Source organism: Pseudophryne corroboree, chromosome 7 (assembly GCF_028390025.1).
Source record: "Pseudophryne corroboree isolate aPseCor3 chromosome 7, aPseCor3.hap2, whole genome shotgun sequence".
NCBI classification, from domain to species: Eukaryota; Metazoa; Chordata; class Amphibia; order Anura; family Myobatrachidae; genus Pseudophryne; species Pseudophryne corroboree.
In genome coordinates, this window is record NC_086450.1 from 238,871,045 (window position 1) to 238,898,599 (window position 27,555).

At 44.8% G+C, this 27,555-nt stretch overlaps 1 protein-coding gene across 1 annotated transcript in view; it reads left to right on the plus strand.

The window, feature by feature from the left end:
- The window catches only part of SLC15A2 (solute carrier family 15 member 2), a 102,129-nt gene that overhangs the window by 48,727 nt on the left and 25,847 nt on the right, over positions 1-27,555 (plus strand). The window contains exons 14-17 of the mRNA XM_063934047.1: positions 8,557-8,645; positions 8,756-8,837; positions 9,978-10,112; positions 13,375-13,524. Coding sequence (XP_063790117.1) covers positions 8,557-8,645; positions 8,756-8,837; positions 9,978-10,112; positions 13,375-13,524 — 456 coding nt within the window. The remainder of the gene's footprint in view (positions 1-8,556; positions 8,646-8,755; positions 8,838-9,977; positions 10,113-13,374; positions 13,525-27,555) is intronic.

Consider the following 27,555-nt stretch of genomic DNA (forward strand, 5'->3'; position numbering starts at 1 on the left):
ACCAGCAGCAAAAAACGGAATAAAAATCCCAAACCAATGTGGTTTAACAAAAATATAAAGGAATTAATGGACAAAAAAAGATGAGCATGTAAAAAATACAAATCTGAGGGGGATGCGGAGGCATTTCAACACTATAAGGACTGTAACAAAATATGCAAAAAAGGAATAAGAGCGGCTAAAGTAGAAACTGAAATCTTGTAGCAAAGGAAAGCAAAGAGAATCCCAATTTTTTTTGTAAGTACATCAACAGCAAGAGACTAAAGGAGAGTATAGGCCCTTTAAAAGACAAGAGGGGAGTCTTAATCAAAAATGATAATGACATAGCAAACAAACTAAACAAGTTTTTTTCAACGGTATTTACCAGAGAGGACCAAATGCAGGGTCTTTCACAAAATCTCAACAAAGATAATGTCCCACTGCTAAATGCTTATTTATGTAAGGAGGTAGTCTGTGACCGAATAAAAAAGTTAAAGATTAATAAGTCACCTGGTCCCGATGGAATTCACCCAAGGGTTCTTATGGAGCTGCACGCTGAACTAGCAAGACCTCTATTTTTGATCTTCATGGATTCAGTTAAATCGGGTATGGTTCCCAAAGACTGGCGTATAGCGGAGGTAGTGCCGATATTTAAAAAGGGGAGCAAAGCTGAACCAGGTAATTATAGACCAGTTAGTCTTACATCTATAGTGGGGAAAGTATTGGGAGGTATTCTAAGGGACAGTATTCAAAAGTTCCTTGAAGCAAATAAGGTCATTAAAAGGAACCAACATGGATTTGTGAAGGACAGATCATGTCAGACCAACTTACTTGGCTTTTATGAAACAGTAAGTGCGAACCTGGATCAGGGTAAGGAGGTGGATATAATCTTTTTAGACTTTGCAAAGCTTTCAACACTGTACCACACATGCATCTTATCTACAAGCTACAAGAAATAGGGCTAGGGAGCACAATATGCACTAGGGTCAGTAATTGGTTAGATAATAGGGAGCAGCGCGTTGTGGTCAATGGATCATTTTCAAATTGAACTAAAGTACTAAGTGGTGTGCCACAAGAGTCTGTACTTGGACCACTTTTGTTCAACATTTTCATCAACGACCTATCAGTAGGTCTAGAGAGCATGGTGTCAATTTTCGCAGACGATACCAAATTGTGTAAGGTTATAAATACAGAGGGGGATGCTGAGTCTCTTCAGAACGACTTATCTAAACTGGAAGCTTGGGCAGCAAAATGGAGAATGAGATTCAACACAGACAAGTGTAAGGTAATGCACTGTGGGGGCAAGACCAAAAATAAGACCTACATACTAAATGGGGTAATATTTGGGGATTTTGTACTGGAAAAAGACTTAGGGGTTCACATAGATAACAAATTAAGCAGAAGTACCCAAAGTAGGAGTGCAGCAAAGAAGGCTAATAAGATATTACCATGCATAAAACGGGGAATTGATGCAAGGGACGAGAGTATTATACTCCCATTATATAAATCACTAGTGAGGCCTCATCTTGAATACTGTGTGCAATTTTGGGCACCATATTACAAAAAGGATATCCTGGAGCTAGAAAAGGTTCGGAGGCGGGCGACCAAACTAATCAAGGGCATGGAGACGCTGGAATACGAGGAAAGGCTTGCAAGGCTAGGCATGTTTACATTGGAAAAGGGGAGACTAAGAGGGGACATGATCAACATCTACAAATATATAAGGGGTCAATACACAGAGCTTGGGAGGGACCTGTTTTCTATAAGATCAGCACAGAGAACACGTGGTCACTCGCTTAGGTTAGAGGAGAGGAGTTTCCGCACATTGAGGCGAAAAGGTTTTTTCACAGTAAGGACAATACGTGTTTGGAATTCCCTGCCTGAGAGAGTAGTAACTGCGGACTCAGTCAACACCTTTAAGAATGGGTTAGATAAATTCCTATTGGATAAAGATATTCAGGGTTATGGTGCGTAGGCACGCATCATAGTTAATATAACTAGTCCTAACATAAAAATAACTAGTCCTATAATAAGACTGCATAGGAGACCACAAATAGGTTGAACTCGATGGACAATTGTCTTATTTCAACCTTAGTTACTATGTTACTATGTTACTATGAGCTCAGGTGCATCCTGTTTCCACTGATCATCCTTGAGCTGTTCCTACAGCTTAATTGGAGTCCACCTGTGGTAAATTCAGTTGATTGGACATGATTTGGAAAGGCACACACCTATCTAAGGTCCCGCACTTAACAGTGCATGTCTGAGCACAAACGAAGAATGAAGTCAAAGGAATTGTCTGTAGAACTACAAAACAGGATTGTCTCGAGGCACAAATCTGGGGAAGGGTACAGAAAAATATCTGCTGCTTTAAAGGTCCATCATGCAGCCCTGTCCTGATGCCTTGATGTCTGCCAGCTGACTATCTTTGATTCTAGCCTGGATGTATGGGTGTCCCTATTGGTGGAAATCATCAGCCACCACACTGGTAGTTTATTTGATCCATTTATTGTCTTTGAGGGCTTTTGAATTACTACCTATAATGTACACATAATCTTGGATGTCACAACTATGCTCGTCTTGACAAAGATTCCATACAGGAATCGAAACGCTGACATACTGAGCTCTTACATCGAACATTAAAGATGACTATATTTGGACTGGACCAATTTATTTTTAGGAGAGTGCATCTCCCTATATAGGGATTGGCTTTATACTTGTGGACTCATTATTTCAATGTATTTCCACTGGATGCACCCCGCTGTTGTCATTTACTAGATGAGAGTGCGGGTATACCTGTATATATATATATATCTATATATATATATATAGATATATATATATATAGATACAACAAGCGCAGGTGCGGCACTCGAGCCACGATAATCAGCAAAAAATAACAGGCGGAGACTGTATAATTCATTTGATAAATGGCCTTCCATACTCCCAGATGCTTCGCATCCACCGCATCAATAGCGATAGGGTGATGTCTGAATCCCAAATTGATTTATTGATAAAAAAATTCCTAGATCGTGGTTATAGTAAGGATTTGCTAGAGGCTTGTAAAAGTAAAGTTTTATCTCTGGATAGAATTTCTTTAGTGAATAATACAAACACATCAGCCACCCCGGATATTAGTAAACGAAAGAAGTTTGGGTGGGTCAATAAATTTAATCTTGCTTCCCCTACTATTAATAAAACAATTAAAAAGTTATGGCCTATTGTACAAAGCATTGCTAAATTAAAACTTGACAATTATGATGTAAGGTCTTGTTACTCCCGTGGACGTAACTTAAAAGACATTTTGGTAAAAACCGATGTATCTTCCTTAAGTATTCTTAACCGCCCCTTGTTCGGAAGGACACGTATGGGTTGCTTTAAGTGTACATGCACTACTTGCCAGTTTTTGTTAACTGGCGACACGTTTCAACATCCTCATTCAGGCAAAACTTATAAAATCCTCCATCATTTTACGTGTAATTCATCCTTTGTTGTTTATCAAATTATCTGCCCCTGCGGTTTGAGTTATATCGGTAAAACCGAGAGCAAGTTTAAAGAGCGAATGGGTAACCATCGGAGTGCCATTCGGGCAGCTATTGGTTCCGGTTCTAGCGACCAGCCGGTCGCCCGACATTTTGCGGAATTTCACCATACCCTTTCAAGCTTAAGATATCGGATGATCGATACTATTTTGCCAAATGCCCGAGGAGGTGATCGCTCCCTGCGCCTTTTGAAGTGTGAGGCGCGATGGATCTATAGGCTAAATGTCATTTCCCCTAACGGGTTAAATGAGAGTATCACCTTTGCAAGTTTACGTTGAAATTATCTTTGCTGCTAGTCTGTATTGTGAGGCAATGTATTATCGTTGTCTCTATGTTTAGGTAAGTCTTCCTTGTGTTTTGTATTTTATGTATATGTCAGCATTGATTTTGTATAGTATTGTTACAGTGTCGATGATGAATTCTGTATTGCATTTTTCCAGCTTGTTATTGGGTTACCATGGTAACGATGTACGTAGTAGAATGCGCCTTACGGGTGACGTCAGTGGGTGTGCGGCGACGGGGCGGGTGTGCAGTCCCAGCCCGGGAACCGCTTTTTTCTTGTTTGGTGGGCACTATAAAGGTATGTGTTGCACTTACTATTATAATCCTGATGACAATATTTTCATATATTGAAACGTTGATTGATTGAATTATACAGTCTCCGCCTGTTATTTTTTGCTGATTATCGTGGCTCGAGTGCCGCACCTGCGCTTGTTGTATATCCTCTACCTGTGAGGGCACCGGCTCAAGTTTCTTATGCTGTGGGGAGTGCCGGACTTTGGAACTTTTATATATATATAGATATATATATATATAGATATATACATACATACATGTGAGATGACCCAGAACCTAACCCTGCTTTACTTTGCTGGCAGGCTGCACAGATAATGTATAATAGGAGAGCTGGCTGGGTGCTGGCTGCCTCCATGTGCCATCCTCCTTGTTCACTGAACCTGCAGCCTGAGCGCCCAGCCAATGACTGAGCCGCAGGCTGCTGCTCCTCAGATTATTGGACAGCTGAGCCTTTACTCAGCTGTCCTTCCCTGTACACACTCCCTGCGTGTGGCAGCAGTGGCCAGCCTTTCAACGCTGGCATGGGGAGCCGGGAGCCACTGGGGACAGCCATCGCTCATCTGCCCTGCACATGGTGCCGCCGCACCAGCTCCCGGGAGTGCAGTGCTGCAGATCGGACCAGAGATCCGGCAGCAGGTGGGCGGCTTTCAAAAATGGGTGCCCTGGGTACTTACCCCTAGGGCCCCCCTCTTAATCCAGCTCTGCTGGAAGTCCTTAAATCTCTTATCAGGATAGCTGTCCTTTTTTATTTCATCCACAATTGTACAAGCATATGACTTTACTAACCGCGACATTCCTGCAATCAGTGGCAGAATGCTGTGATACTTGATGCATCTGACCCTGAGGATATTATCCTTAGAAGATAGTGCAAATAGCAATGAATGTCATAATAGCTTACCACTATAAATGAAGAAATGGTCACAGGTTAAGAAATAAGAGAGTTGTAAGCAGATTTCTCTTTTCTTATAATAATTGCAAAATTCTCCAAAAATAAGGATTGTGCTCCAAGATTATGATAAGCAGTTATAAAGTTTATAAAAACTCTTGATAAAGCATGACACAAATATCTACAAGCCGTAAATACAGCGCTCCCTCACTGTAGTGGCAATAGCGAAGAATAACCAACCACAGTCCTTAGTGCTCCTTATAGAAGATTGCCTATAAAGGAGGATGGTAGCAGCAATAGACAGCCAAGGAAAGAATGTCTTTAATACCTTCCTAGGATATTCGGGTCTTTTTTTACCCATATCAAATTTATTTCTTTTAAATCTATTATATTTTTGGGAATTTTTTTAAAAAAAAATTGTGACTGTTTCCATAGTCATAGAAAATATATGTGTAACTTTTTATTTCAAATGGCAGTTTTTGTACAGTAAAAATTGTAACACATAAGTTGTTCGGGTCAATTTTCACCCGTGTTGAATTTTCAGTGCATAGGATGTATGAGTACCGCAATTTTCAATATATTATTCGCAAGTACATGATCAGATAAACCAGCCAAGTACGGTATAACATTTTGGGTACTTTGTGTCAAAGTTACCAGTAATGTCTGGAATATACAGCCTTATATTGCAAAGCAGCCTGGTTCTACACTGGAATGAAACCAAGGTCTCAGGGTTGTCATCGATCTCGTTCAAGGCTTGAAAGGACATAATGTAACATGTGATAACTTTTTCACGTCCTATGACCTTGGACAGATTCTTATGAAAAAAACACTGACAATGATTGGAACAATCAGAAAAGACAAACCAACAATTCCTCAGCAGTTGCTTGCAAAAAGGGACCCAAAGTACACATCAACATTTGCGTTCACGAAGGATACAACTCTTGTATCGTACATCCCGAAGAAAGGCAAGTGCGTAGTCCTGCAGAGCACTCTTCACCATGATAGAAAAATAGCAGACACAGATACAAAGAAACCTCAAATGATTTTCGATTATAACAGCACCAAAGGAGGAGTAGACATGTTAGATAAACTGGCCTCCCACTATTCCTGTCAGAGGAAGACAAACAGATGGCCCATCGTAGTTTTTTCCAACATCCTAGAAATTTTCGCATATAATGCTTTCATATTGTTCATCAAGATCAATCCAGCATGGAATATGACCTTATTTCACAAAAGGAGAATCTTCATTGAGAAGCTTGGCATGACTGGTTTCCCACCACATTGAAGGAAGAAAGCATCTGCCAAGAGCAAGGGCTGCCCGAGAATTGATGGTGAGTATTCAAAACTCAGGACAACCTGAACCCAGACCTGAAGCTTCCGGAAGTGTAGCAAGTTATGGCAAAAGGAGAAGATGTCACTTGTGCCCACAGACTGACAACACAAGTTCTGTAAAGTGTTTCAAATGTGGAAAGTTCACTTGTAAGACACATTTCATTCAAGTTTGTAACGACTGTATATAACGGAACAACTTACAGACTAACGAATTTACAAATTTTATATGACTGCCCTTCAATGTTTGTTCAAACATCTAAAATTGTATTGATGGATGTACAGTAAGTGAAATATTTCACAAATATTTTGTCTGTATTGTGTAATTTTAGTTTAGGAAATAAACGAATAATATACAGTTTACAGTGATTTTCAGGGGCGAATGATTGAATTACAGCATTTTTATTCCATAAATACAGAGTGGTTCATTAAATTCATACTCCCTTATGGTTATGAAACCTTACCTGTGAGGTGATGTTAAATGATACACAAATACAAAACAAGGAAGAAAAAATAAAATAACTAAATAAATAAATAATTAAATTACTAATATTAAATAAAATGTGACTATAATTCCATAACATTGAATATTACACCATGGGTCATTTTTGACCCGAACACCTTAGGTGTATGCTCCCTTGCAACACCCTAGGAAGGTTAAGCAGCATGTGCAGCATTGAACGGTTCCCTGTGGTAACTTTATACACTTACCAATTGGCCACTCAATATGTCGGTCCTCACATCACAGCTAGGTGGGTAGTTACATTTACCTGCCAAGCTGTGATGTAAGTCCATGCAACAAGTGTACTGTACACACAGCAGAAGTGCTGATACATATGTAAATATATTGGGCATCAGCGGTGCTGTAGGACCAACGCGATTTGTCTGTGAACAATGTCATTAACAGACATATACTGTAGGTTGCATACCCCTGCTAATAGGCTCGCCATATATCGGTCGTTTCTTGGATGTGTAGCATGATTTAGATACTTATTGATAGCAATAATATTGTTGCGGCGTCTCAGAGATATAACAGGTAATTTCTTTTAGCTGGTGGGATTTTTAGCTATAAAAATTTGAGTTTGAGGTGGTGAGAGAAAATCTAAGAGGATGTTTACAGTGCGGCTGGACCCAGCAGCCACCTATCTGGTCAGGCAGCGCTGGCATCTGAGCTGGCGAAGAGCAGCTGGCAGGGAGTCCCCAGCATCTGCTGCTGGTGTCTCTTTCTGGCTCCCTGCTCCAGCAGCATCAGTGCATAGGCGGCCACTGCTCCCATAGGGATGTGCATGCCGCTCTGTGTGACATTTAAAGGGCCAGGCACACCAACAGGGGGAATTATGATTGGCTCTGGATTTGAACACCCCCAATTTTAGGAAGTCCCTGGGAGTAGTCCTGTGCCAGAGTATAGGCTCATACATTGCTCCAGAGTACCTGACCTTTATGCTATCTGCTACCTGTTTCTGACTTCGACTATTACCAGTGACCTGATTCAATCTTATCCCTTTGTACTGCGTTTGGTGATTCCTGGTTCGAACTTGGCTTTCCTTGTGACCAGATTCTGACATCTCCCATGTACTCTCCTTTTCCTACTCCATCTGTCTGATTCGCACCTGCTTGTCAAGTATGCATTTTACGACATACTTCCAGTTCCACCTCAGTGTGTACGAGCACTTGCACAAGGGAACCCAGCCAGAGGGCCGCAACCTGCATGTAAGGCACAGCTAAGTCCGCATATCCTTGCGGGAGTCCCTGATGAATACCACCAGCACGTCAGACTCTGTTCCTCTGTTCTGTTCCCCGTCCTCCCAAAGTACAGGCAAGCATCCACTTCCTACCCCTGAGATTGTAACAGAGGAAATGGTAGAAAGACAGTAAGAAAGCAATCAACACAGATGGAGTAAATCTATATCATTCACATAGAGATGATAGTGAAATCTAAATGAGCTTGTTAGTTTTCCAGGAGAAGTGGTAAAGATAGAAAAGAGCAGAGGGGCTAGTAGTGAGAAGATAAAAAGACAAAAAATGGTTGAAATATGAAAGTTTAGTTCCGTTAAATCAGTGACTAGGGATACAAGATGGACTTTAATGGAAATGTGAAAGCATGTACAGAGCAACTCCTCTATGCTTTCTTAAATACAATACTGTAGACATTCAAAAAATGGCTGGATAGCAGGAGGTGACCATATATTTCACTAGTTAGTCTTTCCATGATATACAGAAAATACATGATAATATTTTCTTCTCCAGATTCTGAATCCTCTTCTGATTCTTATCCTGATCCCTGTGTTTGACCTTGGCATATACCCTCTTTTTAAACTGTGCAAGATAAATTTAAAGTGAGTATGAAAAACTGCAATGGTGGAATCTCCTGCTATTACTGTACCTAATGGTAGAGGAGACTGATTCCAACAACATTGCCAGAAAATAATCATCTTTTCCCCCTCAGGCATGTACCAAAGATGACAATTGGGATGATCCTGGCTGCTCTGGCGTTTGCAGTTGCCTCTGTTATAGAAATCAAGATTAATGTAAGCCAAAGTTTTATCTGTCACATTTTTGTAGACATTATAATCTACTCACTAATATATAATAAGGTTTCAGGAGAAATGTATGCAAAGTCTATACAAACTACTATTGTGTTTTCACAAGGCCCCTTTATTATCAACAATACAAAAAGCCCCAATGTTGCAAGAGCCCTGATGTCAATGGAGAGGGACATATATTACCCACATTTCACAGGTATAAACATGTTTCCAGCATCATCAATTTAAAGTTTACAAGTCCTTGACTGAACCAATAATGGAATAATGTACCAGTGAAGGCTTCCATGATGTTGCCTGGATAGATCTGGCACATACGTGAGGACAGCATACAAACTGTTTAAAGATAGGTCAGGACAATAAGTCTAGGACTGAGGCATGAAGGGAATTTAATTGTAGGAGCATTTAAAAAGAGTGTTCATGCACAATTAGTTGTCTTCCATGAGTTGCAGAGAACCAGGCACCTCTCAACAGTCACTAGATTACATGGCTTGGGCCCATGAGGGGCAAGACCAACTCTAAGAGTAACCAGCCCTTCTGATTATAGATGGATATAGAGACATCACATCCTGAACTGCCTAGAAAAATGCTCTATGGCCTTCTGCATCCAGAGTAATGTTAGAAATGTTTTTTAATAAGACATATGATGGGTTCACATATATACAAAACCACTTAGTATGTACAAATATAGCTTCACCACAAGGGCCTAGACCCGACTCACGCTTCATCAAGGCAGTGATATACTGTATAAGGTCTCTTCAATGTTTACATGTGCAACCATTGGGCTAACTGGGCATCCAGGTAATTCATAGAGCCTTCAAATTTAGGAAAATATTTCTTCCATGCACTCCACAATGTTGACCTTACAACTTAAGGATGTAAGTAAATAAGAATATAGATTTGAATCCTTAATATATTGCAACATGCAAAAACTAGTAATAGGGCATCCAACACATCTGTATCAGTGGCAGGAGCAGCTTGTAATAGTAATATTAGAGATTCTTTTATGCCTCCAAATCAGATAAATTGTATGTGAGATAAATGGGGCATGGTCGGAGTTTCCCCGCACTACTTGTTTTTTTAACCAATGGAAATATTTTACCTCTTTTACTTTTGTGTCATAAATAGGAGACGAATCCCTCAGTACCTAAAGCTGGAGAAAGTTACTTACAGGTGTTGAATTTTGCAAAAGACGATGTTAGAATTGAACTTTCAGGAAATACTCCCATCTCACAGCCGATGCTGGACACCACAAATTTCAAGGTAACAACATCAGCCTAAGCAGATACACACACACACACACACACACACACTCACACACACACACACGTAGTGAACTACAAAGTATTATTATTATTATTATTATTATTATTATTATTATCCTTTATATGGCACCACAAGGGCTTTGCAGTGCCCAATTACAGAGTACATAAACAATGAATCAAGACAAGAAAACAGTGACTTACAGTTCAGTATTCACAGCACTTCACTTTTTCCACATATTGTTATGTTACAGCCTTATTCCACACACAATACCCCATAATGACAACGTGAAAAAAAGGTTGTTTTTTTCAAATTTTTGCAAATTTATTAAATATAAAAAACTAAGAAATCACATGTACATAAGTATTCACAGCCTTTGCTCAATTACAGCCTCAAGTCTTTTTGAATATGATGCCACAAGCTTGGCACACTCTCAAGCTCCAGCAGGTTGGATGGGAAGCGTCGGTGCACAGCCATTTTCAGATCTCTCCTGAGATGTTAAATCGGATTCAAGTCTGTGCTCTGGCTGGGCCACTCAAGGACATTCACAGAGTTGTCCTGAAGCCACTCCTTTGATATCTTGGCTGTGTGCTTAGGGTCATTGTCCTGCTGAAAGATGAACCGCGGCCCCAGTCTGAGGTTAAGTGCGCTTTGGAGCAGGTTTTCATACAGGATGTCTCTGTACATTGCTGCATTTATCTTTCCCTCTACCTGACTAGTCTCCCAGTTCCTGCTGCTGAAAATCATACCCACAGCAGGATGCTGCCACCACCATGCTTCACTGTACGGATGGTATTGGCCTGGTGATTAGCTGTACTTGGTTTCCTCCAAACATGACACCTGGCATTCACGCCAAAGAGTTCAATCTTTGTCTCATCAAACCAGAGAATTTTGTTTCTCATGGTCTGAGAGTCCTTCAGGTGCATTTTAGCAAACTCCAGGTGGCCTGCCGTGTGCTTTTTACTAAGGAGTGGCTTCTGTCTGGCCACTCTACCATACAGACCTGATTGGTGGATTGCTGCAGAGATTGTTGTCCTTCGGGAAGGTTCTCCTCTCTCCACAGAGGAATGCTGTAGCTCTAACAGAGTAACCATCGGGTTCTTGGTCACCTCCCTGACTAGGGCCCTTCTCCCCTGATTGCTCAGTTTAGATGTCCAGCCAGCTTTAGGAAGAGTCCTGGTGGTTCCAAGGGTCTTCCATTTACGGATGATGGAGGCCACTGTGCTCATTGGGACCTTCAAAGCAGCAGATATTTTTCTGTACCCTTCCCCAGATTTGTGCCTCGAGACAATTCTGTTTTGGAGGTCTACAGACAATTCCTTTGACTTCATGCTTGGTTTGTGCTCAGACAAGTACTGTCAAGTGTGGGACCATATATAGACAAGTGTGTGCCTTTACAAATCAACTGAATTTACCACAGGTGGACTCCAATTAAGCTGTAGGAGCATCTCAAGGATGATCAGAGGAAACAGGAGGCACCTGAGCTCAATTTTGAGCTCCATGGCAAAGGCTGTGAATACATATGTACCTGTGAGTTTTTATTTTTTTATTTTTAATAAATTTGCAAAAATCTCAAAAAAACTTTTTTCATGTTGTCATTATGGGGTATTGTGTGTAGAATTTTGTTGACAAAAATGAATTTATTCCATTTGGGAATAAGGCTGTACCATAACAAGATGTTGAAAAAGTGAAGCGCTGTGAATATACAGGCTATATAAACATAGCTGCATCAGCAGACAACACTGAAATAAATATCAGGGTGGCAGAAAATGGAGGGATTTTGTGCCATCGAAGGGAGGATTGAATCGAGGACAGGTTACATAAGAGAAGGAAAAGCACATGAGGGGACAGGGCCCTGCTAGTGAGAGTTTACGTTCATACAGAGAAATAAAATGTAGGTTGCATTTGTCAACACAAATTAATTACATATGTATTGAAAATGTCCTATTATTAGTCCACTTGACCCATTTTATTAGGTTTAATGTACAGTATCTCTACATACTGTAAGTCTTGTTTTAGATGCATATGATTAGAATGACCACAGCAATTGCATTAACAGCGAGTACATATGGACTTGCAAGAAACAACTAGGGATATGTATGAAGCAGAGAAAAGAGTGGAGAAGTAGACCAGTGGAGATGTTGCCCATGGCAACCAATCAGATTTTATCTAAAAGAATGTTAGCATGTTTTAGATAAATGTTACCTCAAAGCTGATTGGCTGCTATGGCCAACTTACTAGCCCACTTCTCCACTCTTTTCACAGCTTTGTACATGTCCCCTTATGTGTGGTTACTTTGTGAGACACAGTGACCTACAGTAGTAGTTAAGTGGAATTTATATTGAGAGTTTCTGTAGGTAGTGGGAGGTTCAGGTTTCTAGATGTTACTGGAGTTTTAACAGCTGCACAGAATATTTTGGCTCAACCAGTAGAACAAATATGCCAAATGTAAAGTCTCATTTGCCTTCATCTTAAAGTCTTTGTGTAATTTCTAGATTCAAAGTGTATACTTGGTGGGTAAGTGAGTATTAATATAGTGCTGCAGTTACTGCATTTGCAGTGTTTATTTGGTGGGTTGCTCAAAGCTGTCTTAATCCAAGACCCCTTATCCATTGTGTGTTCTGAGTGTACCAATGTTTAGCAGACATAGCACCTGATGTTAGAAACACAAGACAGCTGTAACCCCTCAATCCCACTGCAAAGTCAGGTACATCATCATTTTATTTATTGTCAGTCTTACAAACCTTCAGATAAATATAATTTGCATTGGTTTATATATATTATCCTTTTACTAAATCTAGGGGGTAATTCCAAGTTGATCGCAGCAGGAATTCTGTTAGCAACTGGGCAAAACCATGTGCACTGCAGGGGGGGGGGGGGGGGGGGGGGCAGATGTAACATGTGCAGAGAGAGTTAGATTTGGGTGGGGTGTGTTCAATCTGCAATCTAATTTGCAGTGTAAAAATAAAGCAGCCAGTATTTACCCTGCACAGAAATAAAATAACCCACCCAAATCTAACTCTCTCTGCACATGTTATATCTGCCTCCCCTGCAGTGCACATGGTTTTGCCCAATTGCTATAAAAAATTCCTGCTGCGATCAACTTGGCATTACCCCCCTAGTGTTTACCTTCCACACTTCCCTCCGTTGTCCCAAGATATGACAGGCAGGAATGCGGTATGTTTAACTAGAATTGTAGTTTCACTGGGTGAGTTTGTTGAGCAAAAAAATAATGTATGCTGCTATTCTCTGTTGTTCTCAGGATCCAGAATACATAAAATTAAATGTCACTGGTACAGCAACAGCTTGGGTTTACCTGCCAGAAGGACAGGACTGCTCCGTGTCACTGAGAGAGAAATCCACTCATACCTTAGTCGTTGATGTCATTGGCAACACAATATACTGCAGAGAGGTAAATGGGGCAATAATATAGAAACATAGAATTTGATGGCAGATAAGAACCACCTGGCCCATCTACACTCACACACTTACATACTAGGGTTAATTTTTGTTGGGAGCCAGTTAACCTACCAGTATATTTTTGGAGTGTGGGAGGAAACCGGAGTACCCAGAATAAACCCACGCAAGTACGGGGAGAAAATACAAACTCCACACAGTTAGGGCTATGGTGGGAATCAAACCCACAACCTTAGTGTTGTGAGACAGTAATGCTAACCATTACACCATCTGGACTGGCAAAACTGTGTATGTGTGTTTCATGGATATTTTATAAAGTGTTTTAAATACAAAAGAGGATTGTAAAGGAAACAAAATTCTCTTCATTTGTGATATGGATAATACAGGGTGTACTAATTGTGAGCTATTTAAATCCTGCTGAAAAGCGGGCTGCTCAGGACCCCGAGTAGTATGTCATGCTGCTACTCGGATACAAGCTCATCCATGCCCGCTTCCCGCCACTCCGTCGCCGCACACTCCAATCCGTCAAAGATTTCTGTAACAAAACCCCACAACAAGTCATGTTGCAGAATTCACCCTGGTGAGATCGGGGATCTCTTGACCTTCCTGTTCCTCATCAGTGGGTCCTATAGGGGGCTCCTCTGGGAAATGGGACAGGGCATCAGCATTCATATTCGACTTGCCGGGCCGGTATCGTATCTTGAACGCAAATTTTGCCAACCGAGCGACCCAGCGTTGTTCCAAAGCCCCTAACTTGGCCGTCGCCAGATGCGCCAGTGGGTTATTGTCTGTAACAACCTCAAACTCAGTGCCTGTCAAGTACTCCGCAAACTTTTCAGTAACCGCCCAAATGACAGCTAGCAGCTCTAGTTTGAACGAACTGTAATTGTTGGGATTCCGCTCGGACTCCTGTAGACTCTGGCCTCCGTAAGTGATCACCCGCTCTAGACCGCCCTGGATCTGTGAGAGCACAGCCCAGAGTCCTTGAAGACTACCATCTGTGTACAGTATGAAAGGCTTATCAAAATCCGCATAAGCCATTACCGAGGCTCTGGTGAGGGCCTGTTTTAAATGAGTGAAAGCATCCTCTTGAGCACGTCCCCATGCCACTGCCCTATTCCGTGCATCGGTAGCAACTCCTCGCAGTAACTCATGCAAAGGTTCCGCGATCTTGGCGAAGTCCTAGATGAACCGGCGGTAATAACCCACCAGTCCAAGAAATGCTCTCACTTCCGTGCTTGGGGTTTTCCATCCTTGTACCGCAGAAATCTTATCAGGGGTAGGCCTCACTCCCTCTTTTGGAAACTACATGTCCCAAGTACTCCAAACTGGACTTCAGAAGATGACACTTCCTAGGTTTCATCTTGCTCCAGGATGACTCTACCATTACAATCACAGGTTGGCTTCTCTTTCTCCTCGATCTTCACTGCCAACGTCCATTATTATTATTATTATCCTTTATTTATATGGCGCCACAAGGGATCCGCAGTGCCCATTACACAGTACATAATAAAATGAGCAAACAAGAAAACATCACTTACAGTACAGGACAAAATAGGACAGGTATAGAAAACCCGGGGTTACGTACCATCAAAGTGAGTATAAGATAGTGTAAGTAAGAAAAGGCACATGAGGAAAGAAGTCCCTGCTCTTGCGAACTTACAATCTAAAAGGTGATGGGCTAACAGACCAGAGTGACACAGACGGGGTAGACAGTGAGCATAGACAAAAGGGTTAGGAGGAGAGTTGACTGGGTTTGGTGAAGAAGTGGGTATTGAGAGCCCGTTTGAAGTTTTGTAGAGAGGTGGAGAGTCGGATGGGGAGAGATAGAGCATTCCAGAGATAGGGAGCAGCACGTGCAAAATCTTGTAGGTAGGAGTGGAAGGAGGTAATTAGTTGGCAGGAGAGACGGTGTGCATTAGCAGAGCGAAGAGGACAGGTGGGAATGTAAAGAGAGATAAGGATAGAGCTGTAAGAGGGAGAAGAGTGGGTGAGGGTTTTGTAGGTGAGTGTGAAAAGCTGAATTGGATTCTGAATGGGAAGGGTAGCCAGTGAAGTTCCTGCAAGAGAGGGGATGTGGATGTAGTACGTTTGGTGAGGAAGATGATACGGGCAGCAGCATTGAGGAAAGATTGAAGTGGAGAGAGGCATTTTTGAGGGAGGCCAGATAGGAGGAGATTGCAGTAGTCTTTGCATCAGGACTTAAAACAACTCTCGGTTCAGGTTCGATTAGACCCTTCGGGATAGCCTCCAAACGGGCAAGATTGGTCCTAACGGGGATCTTGACTGGTGAGTCTCCCAAGTTGCAGATGCGTACTGGTACCACTCTGTCCTTCACCACCATTATGGCTTGAGCCAGTAGCAACCCAGCCTCCATCTCTTCAAACCAACAAGGCTCTACCACAGGGGTGGCCAACCAGTCAGAGACAAAGAGCCAAGATATCTTGTTAGGTACATCAAAGAGCCGACTTTGAGCCGAAGACGCACTTGCAAAAATGGGGTGTGACCTTGTGCCTGTTTGGCCATGCCCCTGGTATAAAATACATTGAAAAAGCTAGATCCAACATAAAATACAATTAAAAAGCCACTTCTATATCAAATAATTGAAAAGGGGGGCGTGGCTTGGCTGGCAACTGGAGAGGAAGTGCGGCAGCTCAGCTCTCCCCAAACGGCACTTATAAAGTGGCATAACTCCTTATATCCCCATCCCTATCCAGCCAAAAGACAATACAGAGGCTTGCTTGGCCCTGCTGCTGACACCTGGGGAGCCCGCGGAGTCGGGGAGCGCTTTTCAGCGCTCCTGCGGATTGCGGCCTACCTCCCAGGATGGAAGCCAGGGCCTAGAGTGGAGCGGAAGCCGGATGAACCCGCCAGGCGCTCACGGACACCCTGCCGAGACCGGACTTCCCTCCCCGTAACCATCGTGACCTGCCCACGGGACCTGAAGACGGACCCTTCCAGAGCGGTGAGTCCGCTCCTTGTCTGGAGCTCGCCCCGCGATCGCTGCACCGGCTCTTTGCACTGAGCCGCTAGGACCCTCGTGTGCTGGCGGCCTCCCGCTTGCAGCTCCGAGACGCGGCGGCTTCACCCGCCCGAGCCGCCTGACTGCCTCGGAGGGGAGGCGCGCCGCCCTCACCTGCCACACGCTGCGTAGACCTCGGGGCCCGCTGTACTCCCGGACACCTGCCCTTGGAGAGTCCCGGCCGGGGATCACTGCCCTGCTGGATGTAAGATAGCACGCTCTCTCCCTATCAACATATTCCCGCAAAGCTGTTAAAAGGGCCTAATTACCCCTCTGCCTCTGGGGTCGTGATATTAGAGCTGGAAGAAACCCCCACCACCTTCCTGCAGGCCACGGCCTAGTTCCCAACCTGAATCCGGGGACTTCCTTTAAACACTCTGCCCGGCAGGCATCAGGGCTCATCAAACCTCAGGCTCCACAGTATAGCACAAGCCACAGGCTCCCCCTAGTGGCCAACCTGGGGCAAATTACTGGTGAAATATATCTCTGCTTATACAAAAGTTATTAAATGGTCCCACCTCGACATCTCAGAGCCTATGACGCTATAAGATATGTACCTGAATTGGCTACCGCGGCCATCGATGCCGTAATGTGCTGCTGAGACCAACCCACGGGGAGCCGCACCGCTGAAGGCACTCTCATGCTAAACATGTGATCATATCTCACCTCGTCAACTCGATACAGGGAAATTAAGCTAAATGAGTGATGCCCAAAAATAAGAAATCTTCTCAGAAGACTGGCAAACCGACTCTTCGGGGGAACATGTCGCAATCTGCAATGAGGCCCTTCCTACAACCTACTTCTCCCGCTCCAACTGATAACCCCCCTGCAGCAACCTCCCCCTCTCTCTCACTAACCCCTCACCCATCTCCCTCAAACGCGAACGCTCCGCAAGCTCCCTCATCGGGTGGCAAGGATCTGCAAGATATATTGACTTATATGAAGACCCTACCCACTAAACAAGATTTACAAGATACAGTGAGACGCGAACTGGCTGCCATGAGACAGGACATTTCACACATATCTGAACGAGTATCGAGCTTGGAAGACCACCAAACCTCCTCTGATATAATTCTAAAATCCTTGGCGACTGTAATCGAAACCCAATCATCGGAGATCCGCTCCCTACAACTGAGGCTGACAGATTTGGACAACAGAGGGAGACGAAACAATATTCGCGTGCGGGGCCTACCGGAAGAGGTTCCTCTAACGGGGCTGATCGACGCCCTTACGAAGATCTTTAACGAGATCCTGGGTAACGACCCCAATGATATCGTCACCTTTGATAGGGCCCATCGCGCCCTGAAACCAAGGGGCCTCTCCGCGGATAGACCACGTAATGTCATATGCAGGTTGCACTATTTCTCCCAAAAAGAGGACATCATGCGCAAAGTCCGCCAACTTGATGGAGTAGACTTCAACGGCTCTGTGATACAAATTTATCAAGACTTGTCTTGGCACACATTACAACAACGAAAAGCCCTTAAACCCCTGACGGAAGAATTCCGCAAACGTCAGTTGAAATATCGGTGGGGCTTCCCCTTCAGCCTCCAGGTCTCCTCAGCTGGAAAAACCCACACCCTCAACTCCTATTTGGACCTCCCAGAGTTCTGCACGGGACTTGGCATACCAAAACCTGATTTACGCGATTGGGACTTCCCTATTCCAGAGCTACCACCTATCCAGCCCCTGAACCTAGGCCCACCTTGGCAGGTGGTGCGGAAAGGTGGAGGGGAAGGCGCTAAAAGTCCTCCCCCCAACAAGGAACCACTTGTCACCTGACCGATTATGCTGGACCCTTTGTTCGTCCAAGTTCTATTTTTGATACCTCTACAGGTTACAAAGTGTCACTGTTCTTCGATTGCAGCGCAATACCACTACACGCCACAGAAGAATTATTATGTGAACTTCCGCTGTAACAGAAGCTCTTGCCTCTACTACCCCACATGTTTTGGGTCATTGATTATCATTACTATTCCTTGTTCAATTAATACGAGATTTCTTGCATTTTTCACTATTTGAAGATTTCCTCATGTTGACGAGGTATAAGGTTTACAGTTTATAATGTACTCTCGGTTTAGCTTATATAAGTATATCGCTTAATATAATGTCTTCTCTCATTTTCATTATGCCTTTGGCGGTGGCTCCCTTGTCCGCCCCACACCCGCCCCTGGCTGTTTAGCCTCTTGGATACCCAACCCTTAGACGGAATGGCTATCCCAACGCGGGGTTTTTTTTTTAATGTTTTTTGAATGTTCTAACTGATCTTTTTTTCTCCATGCCCTGTCCCCTTCTTTTTCCTTCCTGTCTCTCTTTCTTACCTCTCACTGACCATTCTAGACTCAACGCATTCCACCATAGCACTTACCCTCCATGACATCAGCAGGCAAAATTAAAGTCGCTTCGATCAATGCGAAGGGTCTTAATGTACCGGAGAAAAGATCATCCCTTTTGAGGTCCCTGTGGGCTGATAGAGTAGATGTAGCAATGGTCCAAGAGACGCATTTTAAAATCTCAGCTAAAAACCCTCCTTTGACCAACTACCGCTATCCCCAGGCTTTTTATAATAACAACCCAGACTCTAAATCAAAGGGCGTGGCGATAGTGTTCTCCAGGACCCTCCAGCTGTCAGACATATCAGTCCATAAATTGGTCCCGGGCCGTCTTCTGATGGTGCGTTGTAAAATAGGTTCCTGTGCATATACATTTATTGCACTTTACGCCCCAAACAAAGACCAGGTCCCATTCTTCCGCTCCGCACTCTCCCAAATAGAACCACTCCTTTCAGGTGTGACTGTTCTTGGAGGTGACCTGAATTGGATAATGGATCCATCATTAGATTCATCTTCCAATGCCCCCCGGACTTCTCAACGCCAGTACCGTCAGGTTAGACGACTGTTTCATGATCTCCAACTGGCTGACTCCTGGCGGGTCCTCCACCCCTCAACCAGAGACTACTCCTTCTACTCCCCTCCACACAAAGCATATTCCCATTTTGATTATCTATTTCTGGGTCACAGACATCTCCCTTTATTGATAGACTCCTCCATCGGCCCGATAACCTGGTCCGACCATGCCCCTGTACACATGACACTCTCGACCCCGCAGACTACCCCAGGTCAATGGACCTGGCGTCTCAATGAATCATTACTGCAAGACCAGTATTGCAAGGGGGAAATAGAAAAAGCTCTGGCTGATTTCTTCTCCATAAATGACACTCCAGACGTCTCAAAAATCACCCTCTGGGAAGCGCATAAATGCACCATACGAGGCAAACTCATACAGCTGGGGACATTTGTGAAGAAACAGAGGTCAGCTCTAAACACTAAATTATTAGACCAACTACACCACCTCGAGTCCCTACACAAATCGACCCTTTCGGAGACTGATTACCTAGCTCTACTAGATACACGGGCCCAACTAAAGAAAACCCTCACCGATAATATACAACTATCTGTCCGAAAATGTAATTCTAAATACTACCAGTGGGGTAATAAACCTGGTCGCCTTCTGGCCCAGGCCCTCAGGGCCCAGCATTCCTCCCTGTATATTAACACAGTAAAAGATCTTGGGAATATCCCCCGATTCAAAACTCCAGAAATTGCGGCAAGCTTCAAACAGTACTACTCCCTTTTATATAATCTAGAAAATCGACTGGATAATCCCGCTTCTCCAAGTGATTTATCACGGGCAAAGGCGTACCTAGAAAAAGTGTCCTATCCCATCCCGTCACCTTTGGACAGGGAGGCTTTGGAACAACCCTTCACACAACAAGAACTGGAGAATGCCCTGACCTCGACCCCGCCTGGTAAGAGCCCAGGACCAGATGGCTTCACCCTCACCTATTACAAACAATTTAAGGACCTTACATCCCCTTATCTCCTCCAGGCCTTTAATTCAATATCCGCAAACACCTATTTCTCCAACCAATCCTTAGAGGCGCATATCTCCGTGTTGCCTAAGCCCGGCAAGGATCCCTCGGTGTGCTCCAGCTACAGACCCATATCCCTCCTAAACGTCGATGTCAAGCTCTTTGCAAAATTAATGGCAAATAGACTGAACGCATTTCTGCCTTCCCTGATCCATAGCGACCAGGTGGGGTTTGTCCCGGGCCGTGAGGCCAAAGATAATACCACTAAGGTACTGAGCTTGATTCATATCGCGTCCCGGGGCGGCCCGCCCACAGTGTTAGTATCCGCTGATGCCGAAAAGGCTTTTGACCGGGTTGGTTGGGGCTTTATGAGGTCTGTGCTGGAGCATATCGGATTGGGTCCCCGGATGCTTAATATTATAATGGGCCTTTATAGATCTCCCACAGCACGGGTCCGCGTAAACGGATCCCTATCTGATTCCTTCCCCATAGGCAATGGGACACGACAAGGCTGCCCACTATCCCCTTTACTATTTGTTCTCTGTATCGAAGCTTTCACTAGAGCCATTAGAGCCAATGACGGCATAACGGGCTTGAAGATTGGCGATACGGAACACAAACTTTCCCTGTTTGCGGACGACTTGCTAGCCACAATAACACACCCGATCTCCTCCCTCCCCCACTTTATGCGAGAGCTATCCCACTTCGGTTCACTCTCCAACTTTAAAATCAACATGTCCAAATCATGCGCCTTAAACATTTCTTCTCCCCCCGACACCATAGCTAAACTTAAACGATTATTCCCCTTTAATTGGAACACTTCTCATCTATCTTACATAGGAATACAGTTGCCAAACGACCTCTCATTTATACACCTTAAACTTTACCCCCCTCCTTCGAACACTCAGGGCTGACTATAGCAGATGGTACCTCAAACCACTCTCTTGGCTGGGAAGGGTGAACGTTGTTAAGATGAATACCCTCCCCAAACTACTCTACAAACTACAGACCCTTCCCATACAGATCCCAGACTCCTGGTTCAGGTCCATCCAACTGTTAATACAACAGTTTATCTGGTCTCGGAGACGGCCAAGAATAAGCCGATCCATTATGACTCGCTCCACCCGAAATGGCGGTTTCCAATTGCCTGACATCAGAGGCTACTATTGGGCAATAATGCTCAATAGGGTTCTGGACTGGACGAGGAGTCGAGAAACAAAGCAATGGGTGGATATAGAGGGGCTATATATGCAACAATTCCCAGAGATCTTTCCCTGGCTCCCCTCCCTACCTAAACCCCCTTCCCCCCACCCAACTATTATGGCGACTCTATCGTTTTGGAAAAAGGCACGTCGCTGGCCCTTTCTCTCTTCCGACTTCGGCCCATTGACCTCATTTTTAGCAAACCCCGACTTTCAGCCCGGTTTGACTCCCTCCCACTTCCGTGACTGGGCCCTCGAGGGCCTCTTCAGGGTAGGCCAGATGACAACCTCCACAGGCGTTAAACAATTTTCAGAAATACGGTTAAAATGGGAAGTCCCGCAACGCGACTTTTGGAAGTACCTACAGCTTAGACACTTTTTGCAATCAGAGCGTAGGTATCTCCGAGCCTCACGCGAGTTAACACAGTTTGAGAGGATGTGTGTCGCCACATGCCCCCCCCAGCACACTATTTCCTCACTTTATAAACTACTACAGACCCCAAACGCCCACACCCTTCCAGCTGGCCTGGGAAAGAGATCTCGAGATCTCCCTGACAGACAAAGACTGGCAGACGATATTTCTAAAATCCCACAAGAGCTCAGTCTGCATACAAGTCAGGGAAACCCAATATAAGCTCTTAATGAGATGGTACAGGCATCCATCTCTCCTCCACTTCATGTATCCTGGAGTGATGGACAGATGCTGGAGATGTCTCAGCGCTACAGGCTCCCTGATGCATATCTGGTGGAACTGCCCCCTACTAAAACCATTCTGGAAGGATGTTATATCCACTTCTCAAGATATACTTCACACACCCGTCCCCACAGACCCAGCATTCTGGTTACTTTCCCATTCCTCAATCTCAATGGCTCAACATAACACGTCGTTACTTCGACACCTGTCTAATGCTGCGAGGGCGGTCATCCCCACACTATGGAGATCACAACTCCCACCCACTAGGAAACTATGGTTTAACAGAATTAATCATTATATGAATATGGAAAACATTCTCCTGGTCTCCAGAGACAAACTCTCGGAGTTCATGACCATGTGGATGCCCTGGATAGAGTATGTGTCCTCTAGAGATTACAAGGACTATGTCTATGCTGCTAAATGAACTCAACGCACGAACGATCAAATGGATAGACTGTACCACATTCCCACCCTAATTCAATTGTCTCCCCCCTAGTTTGGTCACACTATGTTTTCTCTCTACTATTCCCCTCATTTCTTTCCTTTCTTTTCTCTATAGCTTCTATACAATGCCATTTAAGATTGCAAATACACCATAATATGGATAGCTGGCGAAGGGACTCCAGATGAATGTCACAGAAATACCTACTTACGCAAATGCCTACATTAACCCCCCAGCAATGGGGATGATGCGCCTCCCTACTTTTTAAGGCTATGATGTATCGGACCTTCATTTGTGTCCTGACGATTTTCTTCCTCATCTGTTAAAATGTGATGCAATCTTTGTACTGCTATGCTGTTCTAAATAAAAACAGATTATACAAAAAAAAATAATTGAAAAGACCAGATCCGCATAAAATATATTGAAAAGCCAGATTCACATAATACACTTTAGTTCCCCCATGTGTCACTCCAGCCAGCACCCACCTGTGTCACTCCAGCCAGCACCCGTCTGTGTCACTCCAGCCTGCTCCCCCATGTGTATTTGGCTCCCTCAGTTCACAGTCTACGTAGTGCTGCTGCATGTCTGGCTGGAGTGCAGCAGTTTACAGATCTCTTGTGGTCACGTGACTTTGAGTGTTGGGAGCCACATTTGAATAAAGAAAGAGCCGCATGTGGCTCAAGAGCCATGCGTTGGCTGCCACTGCTCTACCAAGACTTCCCTTCCTTCCAATCGCTGTTGGGCCGGACAGGCAAGTCTAAAACCACCTCTTGTCGTGCTGGGATACTCAACTTCTGACTAATGTTGGTCTTTATCCATCCGAAGGGACCTGAAAATCCTTCTGAGACGACTTCTTCATGCTGCTGAATCAACCTGTGGAAGGCCTGCTGAACCGGTTTCTGCACGCCAAGGTACTTCCAGTATTGGGGTCCCTTTTCCTGAACAAGGACTTGATCCTGGCACTGAAGAATATTCATCCCCAGGATTATGGGCCCATGCGCGAATTCTTACCCAGCAACCACCATAAATCCCTTCTTCCCGAGTGATTGTCCGTATACCTCCACCTCCATCCACACAACCCCCACTACAGGGATGGGGAGATTGTTGTTTGCTGCTACTAGAGTCACCCAATCCCCGACTCTGGTTGTTCTGAGGTGGGAATAGTCTTCGTGAAAACGCTTCTCGGACATGGTCGATACCTGAGATCCCGTATCCAAGAGGCAGCGTTGGTCTCGTCCAGCTAATTTCGCAACTACCTTGGGACACTTGCCAAACAAATCAAATGAGTTGATGACATCTACGCGTTCTTGTTACCCACGCGGATTGTCCCGCCACTGCGATAGACTCTAGTTTAAAGGTCGTCGGTGCCCTCCTCTGTCTCGACACCCAGCCGGGCATTCTTGGGCAAAGTGTCCTGGTTCTTCACATTCCCAACATATAGGCTCTCTGGAACGTGCCTCTCCCTCTCTGCGTCCAACCGGCACCTGCTCTTTCTTCTTCCGACAGACACCTCTCTTATATGGCTCTTCACTGTCCAAACCTCTCCTTTCTTGGTCATCTGCATGGTGACCCTCGGCATGATCCACCCTCTGTCTTAACTGCGACACCTCCTCCTGAACTAACTTCCGGCGGTAAGGTCCTGCCCACAGGCTGAACCTGTCGTGAGGATACTGCACCAGAGCCAAACTCTGCGTTCTCCTCCTTTTCCAGTGCCCTATCCAGCACTTGAAAGAAGGTGAGTTTGGGGTAACCATCAACCTTATCTTGGAGATAATTCTGCAGGGTCCGGCTTTTAAGTACTCCCACGAGGAGATCCCTCAGGGTAGAGTCCGAGTCTCCCGTCATCAATTCTTCGCCCTGTCTCTCTTGAATCTCCATCATGTATTCCTGCATTGGCAAACTGAGAGATGTCCTCGTCTTCTCTTTGGACCCTAGCAAAAACCCGTTTCTTCAGTGTGGTAGAAGTAGCTTTGTCTCCGTACACACTCTTCATGATCTTGAATATGTCTGCTTGGTCCGTCTTGAGTCTTGCAGGGCGTACTCTTACTGTCTTCTGAGCATTTCCTGAGAGGACCTTCAGCGCTAGTTCTACCTGCACGGAGTCCGGTATCTTGTAGAGATTGTGATTTCCAACTGTTCGATCCAGTCCGTCAGAGGCATGTTCTTGCCATCAAATTTTTCCAGATGATTCAGGGCACCCCCAATCGGCAACTTGCCCCAAGACTCATCCATGTCGCTGTCCGCCGTCCAGCCGACTAAGCCAAATGTGAGAGTGTCAGTGCGGGGAAGTGACTGCTGCCGTGCAGGTGTGATTCCACTCCTTACCGCAAGTCGCCCTTCTCGCCTTCCGGACATGGAACTTCATTAGGCTGGGAACCTTTCCTGAGATTCCAATGCGGTGATTCGTCCTGGAGTACAGACGAGCAAGGGGAAGAGAATCATTAGTCACCGAGTATCAACTCTTTCTGCAGCGAGAAAGAGGACACAATGGGGGGGGGGGGTGGCGGCGGCCTTGACCAGTTAGGTGAACATCATCACTGGCCCCCACCCAATCATCACCTATTGGTACTTGCGCACCAGGTGGAGGTGAGCCTCACTCGGCCTAGTGAGGTCTTGCGAATCGGCACCCAACGCAGACCACAACACGAACACAGAGGGGAATACTCTTGTCACCTTGCTTGTCGCGGGTCTCTGCTTCTGGAGAGAAAATGACAGCAGCCTCCCTACAAACTAGTAAATAGACTAACAACTAACCTGGCCTATTGTACTGAACAAATACAACTTGGGCAAACTGCTACACCTGTCTCCTACTACATAACATACACATACAAAGTGACAACAGTAGAGATATACAACAGTATGAGTTACCTTCAAATCTGGTTTGGTGAATGGTCTAGCAATCGCCTAAACTGAACCCCTGGGCACATGCGCAAATTGGCTCCTTATCGTGGACACTTCGGGGTTACGGGATGGTGGGGCGTGTGGGGCAGGACCATCTCTCCACAGCCTCCCCAAACCAAATACAGAAAGTGAGGGTCAGCCAGCCCTTCACACCCAACCAGCAGCAGGCCTCGAGCAAGCTGCCTCACAGCCCACTTGCTGCGGGGACCTGGTCGGAGAGGGGTCTGTACCATTCGGGCGTTCCCACCTGTAAGGGTGGAGCCCTGCTATACCCGCTAGAGCAGGGCTGTTCTAGCCCCACCCTGTGTTGAGTCCCCAGACGTATGGACATGGACTCAGGGGCTTGGCCTCGGTGGCTCACGCCCGAGTCCTAGGTGGGAGTACAGGCCAGAGGGGCCTGACTACATGGACACAGGCCACGGGCCTGAGTGGAGCCACAGGCCAGAGGGGCCTAACACCTGTATGAACTGCCGGGCCTAACACCTTCTACTGGAGGCTCAAGCCTAATGCCTGTAATCAACCACGGGCCAATTATTAGTATTTAGATAGCCACCGATTGTGCAAGTTGACCCACTTAAAAAGATAAGAGACGTCTGTAATTTCCATCATAGGTACACTTCAACAGTGAGAGATAGAATCTGAAAGAAAAAAAAACTAGAAAATCACATTGTATGATTTTTAAACAATTTATTTGTATATTCTTGCGGAAAATAAATATTTGGACAATCAAAACGTTTAACTCAATACTTTGTAATATAACCTCGGTTGGCAATTACAGAGGTCAACCGTTTCCATTAGTTCTTGACCAGGTTTGCACACACTGTAGCAGGTATTTTGGCCAACTCTTCCATGCAGATCTTCTCTAGATCTGTCATGTTTTGGGGCTGTCGCCGGGCAACACGGACTTTCAACTCCCTCCACAGATTTTCTATTGGGTTGAGGTCTGGAGACTGGCTAGACCACCCCAGGACCTTGGAATGCTTCTTACGGAGCCACTCCTTAGTGTCCCGGACGGTGTGTTTGGGGTCATTGTCATGCTGGAAGACCCAGCCACATTCCATCTTCAATGCTCTTACTGAGGGAAGGAGGTTTTTGCCCAAAATCTCACGATACATGGCGCCATTCATCCTCTCCTTAATACGGATCAAATGTCCTGTCCCCTTTGCAGAAAAGCAACCCCAAAGCATGATGTTTCCACCCCCCATGCTTCACAGTGGGTATGGTGTTCTTTGGATGCCATTCATCATTCTTCTCCCTCCAAACACGATGAGTGGAGTTTATGCCAAAAAGTTCGATTTTGCTCTCATCTGACCACATTACATTCTCCCAATCCTCATCTGGATCATCCAGATGGTCATTGGCAAACTTTAGACAGGCCTGGACATGTGATGGCTTAAGCAGTCGGACCTTTCGGGCGCTGCAGGATTTCAATCCATGACGACGTAGTGTGTTACTAATGGTAACCTTTATGACTGTGGTCCCAGCTCTCTTGAGGTCATTGACCAGGTCCCCCCGTGTAGTTCTGGGCTGATTCCTCACCGTTCTCAAGATCATTGATACCCCACTAGGTGAGATCTTGCATGGAGCGCCAGGTCGAGGGAGATTGTCAGTGATCTTGTATTTCTTCCATTTTTTAATAATTGCGCTAACAGATGATTTCTTCTCACCAAGCTGTTTGCCTATTGTCAAGTCGCTCATCCCAAACTTGTGCAGCTCTACGATTTGTCCCTGGTGTCCTTAGACAGCTCTCTGGTCTTGGCCATGGTGGAGAGGTAGCAGTATGACTGTTTGAGGGTGTGGACTGGTGTCTTTTATACAGATAACCAGTTCAAACAGGTGCCATTAATACAGGTAACGAGTGGAGGATAGAAGAGCTTCTTAAAGAAGAAGTAAC